Source organism: Vicugna pacos, chromosome 10 (genome assembly GCF_048564905.1).
Source record: "Vicugna pacos chromosome 10, VicPac4, whole genome shotgun sequence".
NCBI classification, from domain to species: Eukaryota; Metazoa; Chordata; class Mammalia; order Artiodactyla; family Camelidae; genus Vicugna; species Vicugna pacos.
The window spans coordinates 19,642,409-19,656,930 of record NC_132996.1 but is presented as its reverse complement, the minus strand read 5'-3'; the positions used below and the strand labels follow the sequence as shown (position 1 = coordinate 19,656,930).

Sequence of the window (14,522 nt, the reverse complement as noted above, 5' to 3'; positions counted from 1 at the left end):
GGACTACAATGCCATCTCCTACAGGTGATGTGGCTGGACTGTATGACATCTGAAATGTCCTCAGAACTCTCTAATATGCCAGACTAGACATGGCTCCTCGGGATAATCTTTTGACTCTATGGATCTCTTAAGAAATAACTCTTTAAATTTCTTTAGCTCTACCCATTGACTCTTGGTAGTTAGAGTAACAAAAACAAAAAAATAAAAACACCCCCAACTCTCTATGTCTCTCTTTCCTGGTCTTTCAAAAGAATCATCTATTAATTAGAAGATCAGATGATTTAAATAAGGCTTATTTGATGTTCTAATTCTTTTTCAATTTAAAATTAAATTTTAATATATTATAATTAGGCCAACTTTAGTTAAGGTTGCTATCTGTCATGAAGTGTACATAGAAAAAAAAACCACGTACTTAGAACCAAATTATACTTGCAAAAAAATAGTCATTTTTGGCAATTTTTCTCTTCACAAAAATGCAACTTATCCAAACAATCAATATTAAATGAAGTGGCAAAGTATTTTAAAGATTTTAAGTAAAAAAAGTTTTAAGGAAAATATCCTGAAGTTAATGTAGCCTAAAATAAATAGCAAGAATATCCTCCATTAAGCCCATAAACCCAGCATTATATAACTTCTTAGTTGGCAAAGAAAAAAAAACTAGTATTGTTTTGACCCTTTAATTCCTACCCCAGCAGACTTTCCTCTGATGCAGAAATAAAAATAGTGACCAAATGCTTTGATGGACAACTCATTACAATGAGAACTAAGGGTTTCCGAAACCAGACAAAGATTTTTCTGTATCTCCCAGATGCCAGGGAAAGTAGGGAAATATTTCAGTCTCCCACTCAAGAATAAACATTATATCTGCATTTTATAGAAAAAAAAATAAATAAGTGCTTTAGAAATAATCAAGCTCAAGACACAATTTTTAAAAAGCAAGAAATGTTCTCAAAGCAGAGTGAAGGGGAAAAAATTGAGAGAAAATAAAAAGAAATAAGGAAAAAGAAATCTTTCAACAGAGTAGAAACTGTTAGTCTGTCTCTCTGTCCCTGAAACGTTTTGATCCAACCCTATTTGTTATCCTAGAAAAGCTCTTCTAAAGAAAGGTCTCAGTGTAAGAACTGCTTGAAAGAAGCCAACCCCTTGGAAATAGAAACGGCTTGGCCATTTATTAACGTCAAATATGCTGCCTGCATGAATTAGTCAGCTTGTCTTTTGGAAGCCATACAGAAAAGTTCTTGTGCACCTGCCTCTTAAGTGTCCTGACACTTCTGGCTTTAATGACAGCAGTAACAACCACCAGAAAATAAAATTCAAAAAACAAAATGCTGAACATAACTATATTCTACCTTCTGAATAGCTGATTCATCCATTTTTAAAGGCTTCTTACTGAAGTATCATCAGTGATCACAGCATATAAAAGCTTGCTCAGATGTAAAAAGAAAAAGAAAACAGTCATTTCCTAAACTGGCAAAATGTAACCAAATTACCACAAAACTAACCTTAGAAACAAAGAGAAATGGAGAAGAAAAAGGCCAAATTTCTTACTGGCAGTACCACAGTGGCAAATATCCCAGAACTAAGAAAAGCTGCCAAGTAGAAGAGAAAAAAATTAAAGGACTTCCCAAAAACAGCCAAGCCCAGGGCACAGGGCATTCCCAACAGCTGGAGGGAGCTTCAGAAGCAACACACAGGTATAAGGTCCAGCCCTATTCTTTATTTACAGCATAGTCAAATGTCGTTAAATCAAGTACAAAAGAAATGGCTCCCATTTCCTGGTTTGGCATTGGATATGCTTCCTACCAGCTGCAATTACATCATTTTTATCCATCTTCTGCTTTTCCTTTTGGGAGGGTAGAGGAGGGGGGAGTGACAAATGGGTCAAAGAGACTTCAACTTCAAAACCAAGAGAAATCCCTGCTTTCAGAGAAACAAAGGAAGTGACTCTCCCTCTTGTGAAAGGCAGTCAACACTTTGTTCCAGTTCTGTAGGCCATTGATGCTTTGGGGAAGCTTTCATGAAGAGATTCTTCCTGGAGATGGTGCAAAGGTGGCGAGGACCCAGGCGGTGGGATGGCTACTGTCAACACTATCATGTTCTCTTCTATCTCAACCTTCGTCCCCACCAAATCTAATGATAAACAAGGGAAAGTAATTATGTACAGAAAATCAAAGTGAATGCAAATGTGAGTGGAATGAATTAAAAGAAGAAACTAAAAGTGATCAAAAGTTACTCAGTGTTTCTTTCCCAGACTGGCATAGAAATCTTTGATCCACTGCTTCATGTATCTAACTTCCAAGGAGCGGGCTAATAGCACACTTGTGGGATCAAAGGCATTGTTGGCTCGGAGATCTAGATGATGGGCCCCGTCTGGGATGACGATTGCAACTAAGGTGTCTGTAATATTCTTGGTTACTCCGCCTCCTGACCAGGGGTCTAGTTCACCATTGCTAAGCGAGGGAAAGAAAAAAAATAAAAGATTGTTAGTTTTTCATATCTATACACAGATAAGATAGGAGAAACCTATTATATGCATAACACCTAAAATTATAAGCTCATAACCTGAGACGTTTGATCTGAGGACTTAATCTGTCATACAGAAAGGTGCTTCATCATGGAGTTTGACAATATTTCTGCAAACAGGTACAAGAATAGGACCAGAGAAGACTGAAGGTGGTGCACCATGAATCAACCTAGATTGCACTGGGACTTGGAATTTAGAAGACTGAATTCCAGTCCCGCCTTCATCACTCAAAAGCAATGAGTGGTGAAGGTGGGACCGGAATCTTATACAAGTTACCTGATTCAGTTTTCTCATCTGTGGAGTTAACAAAGTCTACCTCACAAGGTAGCTTTAAGGTTAATCAGATGGTACATGTATTTAGTAAGTGTCAGGCACAATTGAGTTCCTCAATTAAAGCCAGTTTCCTTCTTTCCTAGGATGCAACTACCAAAGTGATAAAGAAAAACTCCCATATTTAAAAATGCTAATTATCTCTTAGCTCTTAAAAAAAAAAAACACTGCATTTTTCTAAACAATATTTCCCTTTTAGTATAGTACTTCGGGAAACAGGGTGGTAGAACTGAAAAACCCTTAATCCTAGAATTAGAAAATTTGGGCATTACTCAAAGATCCTCCTTTTACATTAGCTTTAAAATTAAGGAAATGCTATTAGGTTATAAGTTTTGGCTGGTTTATACAACATATGCTGGAATGATGTAAACAGGATCAGTCATTGGAACGGGATATTTAGTTTAGCTTAATAAAAAGCCAACACAACCACAGACAGCATTACATTTGTTAACAGCTTTGTTGAGCTATAATTCATCTCCCACAAAATGGACATTTAAATGTACATTTAACTTGTACAATTCAATGGTTTTTAGTATATTCAGAGTTGTGCAACCAATCATCACAATCAATTTTAGAACATTTTTATCACCCCAAAAAGAAACCCACACTCATTGGTAGTCAAATCCTCATTTCCCTCTACTACATCCCCTCACTCTCAGTCTCAGATAACCACTCATCTACTTTCTATCTCTATAGATTTTCCTATTTTGGAAATTTCTTACAAATGGAATTATACAATAGTCTTCTTTGTGTGTGATTGGCTTCTTTCACTTTGACATATTTTCAAGTTTCATCCATGTTGTAGCATGTATCAGTACATTTTTTCTCTTTATTTCCAAATAATATTCCATTGCATATGGATTATCCAGTCATCATTTATATTGTTTCCACTTTTTGGCTATTCTGAATATTGTTCCTACAAACATTTAGGTACAAGTTTTTATGTGGATGAATTTTTCATTTCTTTTGGGTATATACCTAGGAATGAAATTTCTGGGATATATGTTTACTTAACCTTTTGATAAGCTGCCAAACTGCTTTCCAAAGTGACTACACTATTTTATATTTCCACAAGCGGCATATGAGGGTTCCAATTTTCTCTATATCCTCACCAACACTTACTACCTGTATTTTTTATTATATCATCCTATGTAGGTATGAAATGAAATCTCACTGTGGTTTTGATTTGCATTTCCCAAATGACTGATGGTATTGAGTATTTTCTTATTGTGCTGATTCGCCATTTGTACATCTTTTTTGAAAAAAAAAAAGTCCATTCACCTTGTCAAAAAAAAAAAAGGTCAGCTGAGATTTTGATAGGGATTGCATGGAATCTGTAGATGAATTTGTAGAGTATTGATTGACATCTTAACAATATTATTTCTTCCGTAACATGAGATGTCTCCATTTATTTAGATCTTTAATTCCTTCCAACAAAGTTTTGTAGTTTTCAGTGTATATGCCTTGCACTTCTGTTAAACTTATTCCTAAGTATTTCATTCTTGATGCTATTATAAATCAAATTTTCCCCTAGCATTATCAATACACATATGAATAGACTGATTTAGAGTTTAAAAGCCGTTCACATTTGACCATTATAGCAATCATGTGAAGTAGGTTTAATTACAATTCTTCTAATAGATGAGAAAACTAATGCCCAGAGAAGTTAGAAGGCTTACTCAAATCAAGCCTCTAAGATACAAACTCAGGACTTTAGCTCAAATCTAGCCTCTGAGATATAAACTCCTGTAACCCTATTCTAATGCTTGTTTTATACTACATAGCATTTCATGGAAATCAACAGCATTTACTCTCTTGGCTTGTGTGGTGCAGAGTATGAACTTTGGGATCATACATCCTGGGTTCTAGTCTCAGGTCTGCCTCTCATCTTCCTAATTTCCTGGAAGCTTAAATTCCTCAGGATAAAACAGGGGCTGAAATACCTGGATTTAAGTACCTGGCCCATGGCAGGTATTAGGTCCCTTTCCCCGTACAGCAGCTCTTGGTATAGCTTTATCTACATATCACCTGAAATCACTTACAGAACATTTTAATATGTGTTCTGACATTTGTTTAATGCACATTCCATTTTGCTGGTATTATCACAAAGCCTGAAATAACATATCTTCAAGGTTACATTATCAGATATATGAAATTATTTCCATAATTTGCATAATCATCTATAAGTACAAGCTATACACAAATGACTATCAAATAATATCTCTAGCTAGGACCTTTCCTCTAAACTTCAGAACCAAAATTCAACTATATACTTGACATTTTTACATGTATGTCTAACTAGACATCTCATATTTTCAGGTCCAAAACAGTTCTTGGTACTCTCCAACTCCCAACCAGCCCCTTCCACTATCTTCCCAATCTCTGTTAATGACAACCTTATCCTTCCAGCTGCTGGGCCAAAAAGCCGTTATTCTTCAATCTTTCCCTTTCATACCTAATCTGTCAACAAATCCTGTCAGTTGTATATACAAATATAACCAGAATCTGAACACCTCTCACCCTCTCCAGTGCAACTGCTCTGGTCTAAGTCACCATTATCTCTAGCCTGAATAGCCTTTTAACTGATCTTCTTGCTGTCTCCCTGCAATCTAATATCAATAGAGCAGTCAATCTGATCCTGTTAAAACCTGAATCAGATTATGTCAATCCTTTGCTCAAAACACTCCAAGTTTTCCCATTTCATTCAGAGTAAAAATCAAACATGTAGGACCTATAAGTCTCTATATAGATCCGGGCCCTCTATGGCTTCTCTGATTTCATCTCCACCTACTCTCTCCCTCATTAACTCCACTCCAGCCACACTGACCTTCTCACTGTACCTGGAGGAGAACATGCTGGGACATCTACCTCTCAAGGCCTTTGCCCTTGCTTACCTCCCTGTTTGGAGTATTCTCACCCCACCAAACTCATGACTAGCTAGCTCCTTCCTCCAGATCACTATTCAAAAGTCGCCCCTTGGTGAGGTCTTCCTTAGTCACCTCATCTAAAATGTCAAACTTCCCCCTAACCTCACCAACATTTCATAGCCCTCTTCCCTGGTTTAGTTTTTTCCCCTCAGTATGTACCTACTTCTAATATGTTTATAGGTGCTGTCTTGTTTATCACCCATCTCTCAAACTAGAACTCCCCCAAAGGCAGGAATTTTTGTCTGTTTTATTACTGTATTCTCTATGCCTGGCACACAGTAGGAGCCACACAAATATTTACTGAATGAGTGAAAAAAGAATGTAAGTGTCTAGTTGTCTGTTGCCTTATATCAGATGCCCTACACAAAAGAGATCTATAAATACATTATGCAAGTTCAGGAACATGTAAATCACTTCATTACTTTTTAAAGTACTCTGGAAAAGCAGAGTTCATATAAGTGATTAATATAAATATATAGAGACTGACCTTCAGCTATGTGTAATACTGGCAAGAACAATGAACTAAGCAGATCTAAGTTTTAAACCCTAGTAAGCCATATTACTTTCAGTAAGTCACCTGATCCCTCTAAAACTCAATTCTGGTATATATTACCAAAGAAAAAAAAACAAAACCTATTTTTAAAAAAAGATAATGCCCCTCACTCACAGAGATACTGTGAGGCTACGTTGAATAATATATGTGGAAGTAAGGTATAAACTATAAAATACTACATGAATGTGCAGTAGTATTATAATCATTATCATATTCTACCAGCATGCAAAGTGTTAATACTTCTAAGAGTTAAGTGAATCATGAAAAGGGACATGACAGCATTTCTCACAGAAATTTGGTCAGAAAACTAATGCAATCAATTTTCTAGGTAAGTGTACAAATTAAAGGAGAAATAAGCATTTAGGTACATTAAATATATGTGTGTTTGAAATACAAGTTTAAAATCCCTGTTCTATTTTCACTAAAGTTTTCACTACATTTTTCTTTAAAAAAATTAATTCAATTGCAGCTGGATAACATTATTACTGGAAAAGAAAATCACTCCAAAAATGTACTTTTTTTGGTTTTGTTAAAAATAAGAGGGAAAACATACATGCAAAATAGGAGCCTTAGCTTTCAACTACCAAATAAATTTTAAAGTAAACTACACAAGGAGTTGGATTCTCTTACATGAACAAATGGCCTTTATCATTATTCTAATTTGACAGGACCAACCCAGATAGGAAACTCTCCATTATTTGCAAAACAAAAAAGCTATCCCAACAGCCACATAATAAGCAAACTGCATTTGATTTAAAAGGTCATCTGAATCAGCCTAGTGGCTTAGCAACAGTGTTTGGAGTTGCTGAGAGACCTAAGATGCACATGGACTTGAATTTCTTGGTCTTAGACATGTGAAAGCTAAACCAGTCACTGGGAAATTTACAGGAAAAATAAAACAAAAAAACAAAAAACTGGCTATCACGATAGAATCTAGATGCCTGGATAAAGTTCCCAATAGTGAGCCTCACTTAATTGCTGGCAATAATTAATTTGCCTAAGAAATAATGTTACACTAACCAGCTTCTGAGGGACTTTTTGGATTTATATTTAAATAACTGAAAATGACCAGTGGTAGGATAATTTCTTACCAATTGGGGTTGGGAAAAAAATTAATCCTTTCAACAAAATCACTGTAAAATAAGAAAACTGCTGAAATGGAACTATTAATAGCTACTATTAAGTCCTCATTCATTCAACACATGTTTACTGAGTACCCACTATGTGTAAGGTACTGATTGGGCACAGGTGATTCAACCGTGAACAAAATCTCTGCCACTCCTAATAGTGCTCACTTCTATGATAATCTATCTACTTCTTGAAGTAACCCTGTCACACTGCCATTATGTCTAGCATATATATTGGCAATTTGCCTGGGGCCATGCAGCCAATTCAAGTCTCCCTGACTTGAAAGCCCAAGCTCTTAACTGACAAATCTCCAATCCAACAATTAAAAACAGATTGAATTTTTTAACTAGAAAAGCAGTCACAGTTGGATTTGTGTGAAGTGACTTAAGGAGAGACATATGAACATAAAATACACTTTTCACATGGTTCCTTGGACATTTTCTTATTCATCAACCAGAAAAGTTTTCTGGCTGGTAGCCACTAAGTAGACAGAAGAGAGACACCTAAGGCTGCTCCTTTACTTTGAGAACGTGCTTTCTTCAGAAAAGTAGTAGATTTGAATTTTTAAATAACTTATATTTTATACTGAATTCTTCACACCTAGCAGCATATGGGAAAAGATTTCTTTTTAAAAGTAGACTTGCCACTGTAGAAAGATAAACCAGCATCTTCATATAGTCCTGCCTTTAAACTTTCACGTGCCTCTGAAGACTTCCTGAATTTTATATCATTCCTTATCCTTATCAGCACGAACATTTATTTGGTATCCATTAAGTGCCAGTAACTGTAGCAGGTGCTAAAGGCACAGAGATGATTAAGACAAATCTCTGCCTTTGAGAAGTTCGCAATCTCATGGGACAGATAGAAACAGATAATTTCCACACACAGTGCTAAGGAATAGTCACAGGCCTTAGGAGAGCTTAGAGTGTGGGAGAAACCTAACCTCCCTGAAGGAGTCAGGGAAGGGTTCTTGGAGGATTCCTGAGTCTTAAGAAAAGGAAACAAAGAGGAAGGGAAAGGACACTCAAGGACAAATAGACAGTCCCCTTTTGAAGGTAAAGTGCAAGGCTAAGAGTGTACTTATGTTTATTCATTCAACAAATATTTTTTTGAACAAATACATTCGCCAAGTCTGGGCCAAGTACTTCACTGGATTAACACTTTAAAGCATCACAACAACTCTATGGGGTGAGTGGTATTGTTATTCTCATTTTACAGAAGAGAAAACTGAGGATCCTTGCTATTTTAATAACTGACAACCTAATGTTCAAGCCAAAACATGGAAATTTTGAAGTCACAATCAGATACATATAGAGTCTACTCAATCAACTCCAAAGTGAACCAGTACCAAATATGGCACTTCTAAAAGGAGCAGTGAAACAGAAGAAGAAACATGGGTTTTGCAGTCAGGCCAAGGATGAAAACTGGCTTTATCACCTGGTAACTAAAACAAAGCTGGATGAGTTTTGGCAAGTGACTGAACACAGTGACCTTCACTTTCCTCCTCAGTAAAAAAGGCACTCTAACAACTGCTTCCCAGGGTTGTTATGAGGATTGAATTAGGTGGTTTATTTAAAGTGCCTCATACAGTGCCTGGAACAGAACAGAGTGGGTACTTCAAAAGTGTTTGTTGAATATATACTGAAAAGTTTGTATTATCATTAATAACAATAATAATAATAGTAAGGCAAATTGAGAACACCAGACGATCCTTCATTTTGTGTTTGAGAGTATTTTTTTTTTATATTTTAATATTGTTACTATTGTTTTTAAGCCTTCAAGCACACTGGTATAGAGCATAAAATCAAATCACTTCTCAACATCCTCTGTCTTTCAAGGAGTAGAAATGATACCACTACTGCATTCTATACTGTTTTAACTGTGCAGCATTCTCCTGGTTCTGTTTTCTCAGTTATTTTACAAAATGTCTCCGTCAACCAAAGTTTTCTTTGGATCAGCAAAACTTCACCTGAAAATGATGTTTGTGTGTGAACTGATGTTTTTGCCTCCATACATAGTAGTGATCCAGGAGGGCCTAGGTCTCACACCCCACAGTTTAAAACATTCATCGGAATAGTCCTTCAAGTTCCACGACCGGGGTTCAAACATGTCATCAATACCATTAGAACAAAAGGGCATAACCATTTCTGTGCAGGCCTGAAAAAGCAAACCAGGAGAGGCTCCAATGAGAAAAAGAGGCATAAAACGTTAAATTGTCCAAAGTTATACAGCCCGTAAGCATCAAAGCCAGGGTTTGAACTCAGGCAGTCTGGCTTCAGAGCCCCTGTTCTTTATGTCTATGTCATCCTACCTCTCGTTATTCCTAGAAAGGCTCAGCTGAGAAGTAACAGAATTTGGGGCTACACATTCTTTGCAAACTGCTTTATTTCCCATGTATTATCATGATTAACCCTCAAAACAACTCTGAAGGGAAAGTATTACTTTTATTATTACTAGTCTCATTGTACAGATGAAGGAATAAAAGCTCAGACAGAATCAAGTTAGACCCCCCTTCTTTTCTGTGTCCATAAAATGCTTACTTTATAGGACTTACCGAGATCTATTGTAATATTAGTTTAGTCACCTATCTGTCCCATCAAGCTATTGTTGATGATTAGAACACATCTTACTTATCTTTGTATCTCTGGAGCCTAGAACAGTGCCTGACATGTGGTAAATACTCAGAATATTTGGTGATGATTAAATATCAAATTGACTTGGTATTTAATGAATGAACGAATCAGGAAACTTATCCATGGTGTCAAAATATAAGGTAACAAAGCCCAGATTTGGATACAGGTTAGGTGACAAAATCTTGTGAATTCTCTGTTACAGCACAACTGTATCAGTGAAAAGTAAGTTCCACTTAGGAAAATTATACACACTTACCTGATAGCTCCAACCCTGGGCTCCCAGACTGCTGGTTGCTGTCTCTGATATATTCAGGCATCTCACCTGGCCTGAATAATTGTAATATACATTCAGAGCTTGAAAAATATTCTGCAGCAGCAGTGAATCAGATACACTAGGATTTTTCAAATATTGGCACACTACCTGTCATTTTAGAGAGATGAAAGGAAGAGTTGAATATAAATATAAAATTACAATTTAATAAAACAAAGAAATACGATTTTGATTTGATCATAAAACAATCTTAAGCATCTAACCACACTGCTTGATGATTTCATCTCAGTATAATCCCCTTCATAAATAAATATACCTTTAAGATTACTCTTTAGAATCTTAGAATTCTACATAATGGAAATAAGCTATAGAAATAAACCAAAGTCAGTTGCATGATATGCAAAGTCCTCTCCACCTACCACTCTAGCTTCATCTCCTGCAGCCTTTGCTCCAGCCTAGCAAAACCTTTCCCACACCAACTTCTTTCCCTTCTCATTGCCTTTGCTCACATTGAAATGCCCTTTTCCCACTCTCCCACTCCACTAATGCCCAGCAAACACCAACTCATTCCCTCAATGCAGCTCAAATATCACCTCCTCTATGAGGCCACTGCTGCCTCTGCCCTCAAGTCAGGGAGAACTAAATCACTCTCGTTTGTGCCCCTATTACGTCCTGTGCCTATTTCTATAAGAGCTCTTGTCTTGCTGATACCACACTCATTTCATTCCAAAATATCTCCCTTGGCATTTAGCAAGGTATCTGGCAACTAAATGTTTGCTGAATGAGTGACTATATTTTTATGAAAATGCAAAATTTACGAAATTTCTTTTAGAAAAACTACCCTAAGCTCCTATGTCTATAGCGTGATGAGAAGCATATTAGGCAGCTCCCCAGCTTCCAAATACTCCTAACACTCGACTATCATCAGTGCTAAAAATCACAGGTAATATTTGGAGCTGGGAGTGAGGGCAGGACTGACCAGTCAGGGGCATGGGGTACTTTCAGGGTACAGAAATATTTTTTGTCTTCATAGGAGTCTGGGTTATACAACAAACAGAACATTTACGATTTTGTACACTTCACTGTATATAAATTTTACCTCAAAGAGTCATAAACTAATACTGAACTCTCGATAATGATATTAAAGCTGAAGTTTATAATCTATATTTCATTTGTTTCTGCTCTAATCTTTAATTTTTCTTCAGTCTACTAACTTTGGGCTTCACTTGTTCTTCTTTTTCTAGTTCCTTCAGGTATAAATTTAGGTTTATTTGAGACTATTCTTGTTTCTTGAGGTAGGCATTTATCATTCTGAACTTCCCTCCCAGAAGTGCTTTTGCTGCATCCCCAAATTCTGATATGTTACATTTCCATTTCCATTTGTCTCAAGGTATTTTTCAATTTCTCTTTTAATTTCCTATTTGACCCACTGGTTGTTCAATAACATACTGCTTAATCTCCATATATTTGTGAATTTTCCAGTTTTCTTCATGTAATTTATTTCTAGTTTCATACCACTGTGGGTGGAAAAGATGTTTCATATGATTTCAGTCCTCTTAAATTTATTATGACTTGTTTTATGGCTTAACATTTATTTGATCTATCCTAGAAAACATTCTATGTGCACTTGAGAATGCATATTCCGCTGCTTTGGGATAGAATGTTCTATAAATATCTGTTAAGTCCATCTGGTTTAATGTGTTGTTTAAAGCCAATGTTTCCTTTTTAATTTTCTGTCTGGATGATCTACCTAGATAAGGATATCACAAGAAATGAAAATTATAGGCCAATATCTCTGATAAACATAGATGTAAACATCTTCAACAAAAATTAGCAAGCCAAATTCAATGATACATTAAAAGGATCATATACCATCCTTTATTAACATCATGACATGAATTCAATGATCTGGTCCCTTTTCATTTCACATGGAAAAAGATACACACAAGGCAAGTTCTAACAAAAAAAGAGATAAGTCCAGAGAAGGAGGAGCCAGGAAAGAAAGAGCCCAGTTATCCCACTTCAGAGAGAGATTCTGGGCAGCAGAACCAACAAGGCCTGGTCTAGGGACACGCTCCCAGTCAGGAAAGGAAGGCACTGAGAAAGAAGGTGAGTGGCCACAAGCAAAGCCAGCCTCCCATCACAGTTCTGTCTAGGACCAACTTCCAGCAACACCTTCCTGAAAGAAGGGAAACTTGAAAAGACGGAGGAAATGAATCATAGGGAAACTTTATTACCTCTTCCCAAATGTATTTGGCACAACAATATTTCTATGGAATGTTAAATGAAACCTTGTGAGAAAAGATTTCACAGTCAAATAATTTTAGGAATGTAGCAGCAAATGTGAACAGTGTCCTTAACTGCAGGATTTCCCAGAGCCTTTAATATGCTCAACTGCACTATGACTTTCCAAAAGTGAGGTAAGAGTGTGCATTATTCTCAGTAAGTTTTTGGAAACAATGAGTGTGAGAAAAATCAGAAATTAAGATGTCTAAATGACTAGATATACCTTAAAAAGGTAATTGTGAGGTCATGAGCATATGATACACCAGGATTTAGGGTTTAAAGAAAGAAAATTGAATTAAACTGAAAGCTTCACAGACCCATCAAGGCTAAAGCAGTAAGAAAATGCAAGTTAAAGAAAAAAGGCAAAAGACTGTTTTACTATTCTGACAACTCTTGATTACTCATGGTAAGTCAAAAATACTTAAAACTGCATAGCACTTTTCTCAGAAAATGTTTCTAAGAAATATGCCAATCAGAAATATTCAAGAATATATGGAAATCAAGAACCAATCGTAGAATTTATTAATTTATCTATTGCCAACAGTCGATCAGCAACTTCTCCTGCTTGTGGACACGCTCAGTGGACTTAGCTTTTTCCAAATGCAGCACGAAACTATGGAGTAGACCCATGGAATGCAGAGAAGAGCATTATATTCAAGCACAGCATGGTAGATGAGGCAGGGTGACAATGAAAGCTGGGCAGGGAGAAAAGGGGGTGCAGCAACTAGTGGCCTAAAACTCTGGAAAAGAACAGTAACAAGTGAGTATGATTCACATGCTGGCATCAGATCCCCTCTCAGAGCTGGAACACTGGGCCTCTGTCAGGCAAAGAAAAGGAGTCCCCATGAATAGCCATCTCTGCAAACAGCAGTTACTGTCACTCCCTAAAAGATACAAGCATGGCTGGGGACTGGCACCAGCTGACAATACTTGGGTTTTGGCAGCCCCACTTACACAGAGAGAACATCATGGTCAGAAACTGGGCCCCTGCTGATAGAAATTCCATGTCCAGATTAGGGGCAATCCTGAGACCACTGTCCCCTGTGAGGTCAGAGCACCCTCAGAGTATAGGGTCTGGTTCTGAGGACTACATTTTAAGAAGGACACTGACTAACATGAAAAAATTCATAGGGGAGCAGTCAGGATGGGGAGTTGAGAAGAAATCCTACATTGATCATTTGTATCATTCTCAATCTTTATTATTACAAGTAAGGCTACAATAAACATCATTGGAGCTAAATTTTTTTATATATCCTTAATTGTATTCTTGAGATTAAATTCTTAGGGTTATTACTGGTTTGAAGGAAATAAACATTTTTAAGGCCTTTGCTGCATCCTGTCAAATTGCCTTACAGAGAGGAAGTACCAATTTATAATTCAACCAGTATGCTAGACAGGACTGAAAAATAGCACTTAAAATCTGTTTGCAAAATATTTGCAAATTTACTAAGGCAATTTTGTTATTTTAGATGTTTCTAAAGTTACTTTCTAACTCAATTCTGTCAGTTTAAAGCATCAGCCCCTAGCTTTATGCCAGAGACACTCTCTATATATCTCTTTAAAAACATGGGTTTGAACTACATGGGTCCATTTATAGACAGTTTTTTTTTTCAACAAATATACATTCAATCCTCTGTATCTGCGAGTTTGGCATCCATGGATGGAAATTTCCATCCAAGGTTGGCTGAAGCCACAGATAGAAAACCCACGGATACAGAGGCTCTACGCCATTTTATATAAGGGACTTCAGCATGTGTGGATTTTGGTATCCACAGGGGCTCCTGGAATCAACCCCCTGCAGATACTGCAGATACTGAGGGAAGACTGTACTTCCTTAACAATTTTGGTAACCAGAAGGAGTGAATAAAGT

General features: G+C 36.7%; 1 protein-coding gene across 5 annotated transcripts in view; it reads right to left on the bottom strand.

Moving 5' to 3' along the window:
• Positions 1 to 1,697: 1,697 nt before the first annotated feature.
• PRCP (prolylcarboxypeptidase) overlaps positions 1,698 to 14,522 on the bottom strand; it is a 59,332-nt gene continuing 46,507 nt past the window's right edge. For 4 of the 5 annotated variants that reach the window (XM_072969096.1, XM_015244680.3, XM_072969097.1 and 1 more), the window contains 3 exons: positions 10,352 to 10,516; positions 9,432 to 9,619; positions 1,698 to 2,450 (listed from right to left, as the gene is read on the bottom strand). In XM_072969096.1, coding sequence (XP_072825197.1) covers positions 2,234 to 2,450; positions 9,432 to 9,619; positions 10,352 to 10,516 — 570 coding nt within the window. In that variant the 3' untranslated portion in view covers positions 1,698 to 2,233. The remainder of the gene's footprint in view (positions 2,451 to 9,431; positions 9,620 to 10,351; positions 10,517 to 14,522) is intronic. The other variant, XM_015244682.3, reaches the window with a different exon arrangement.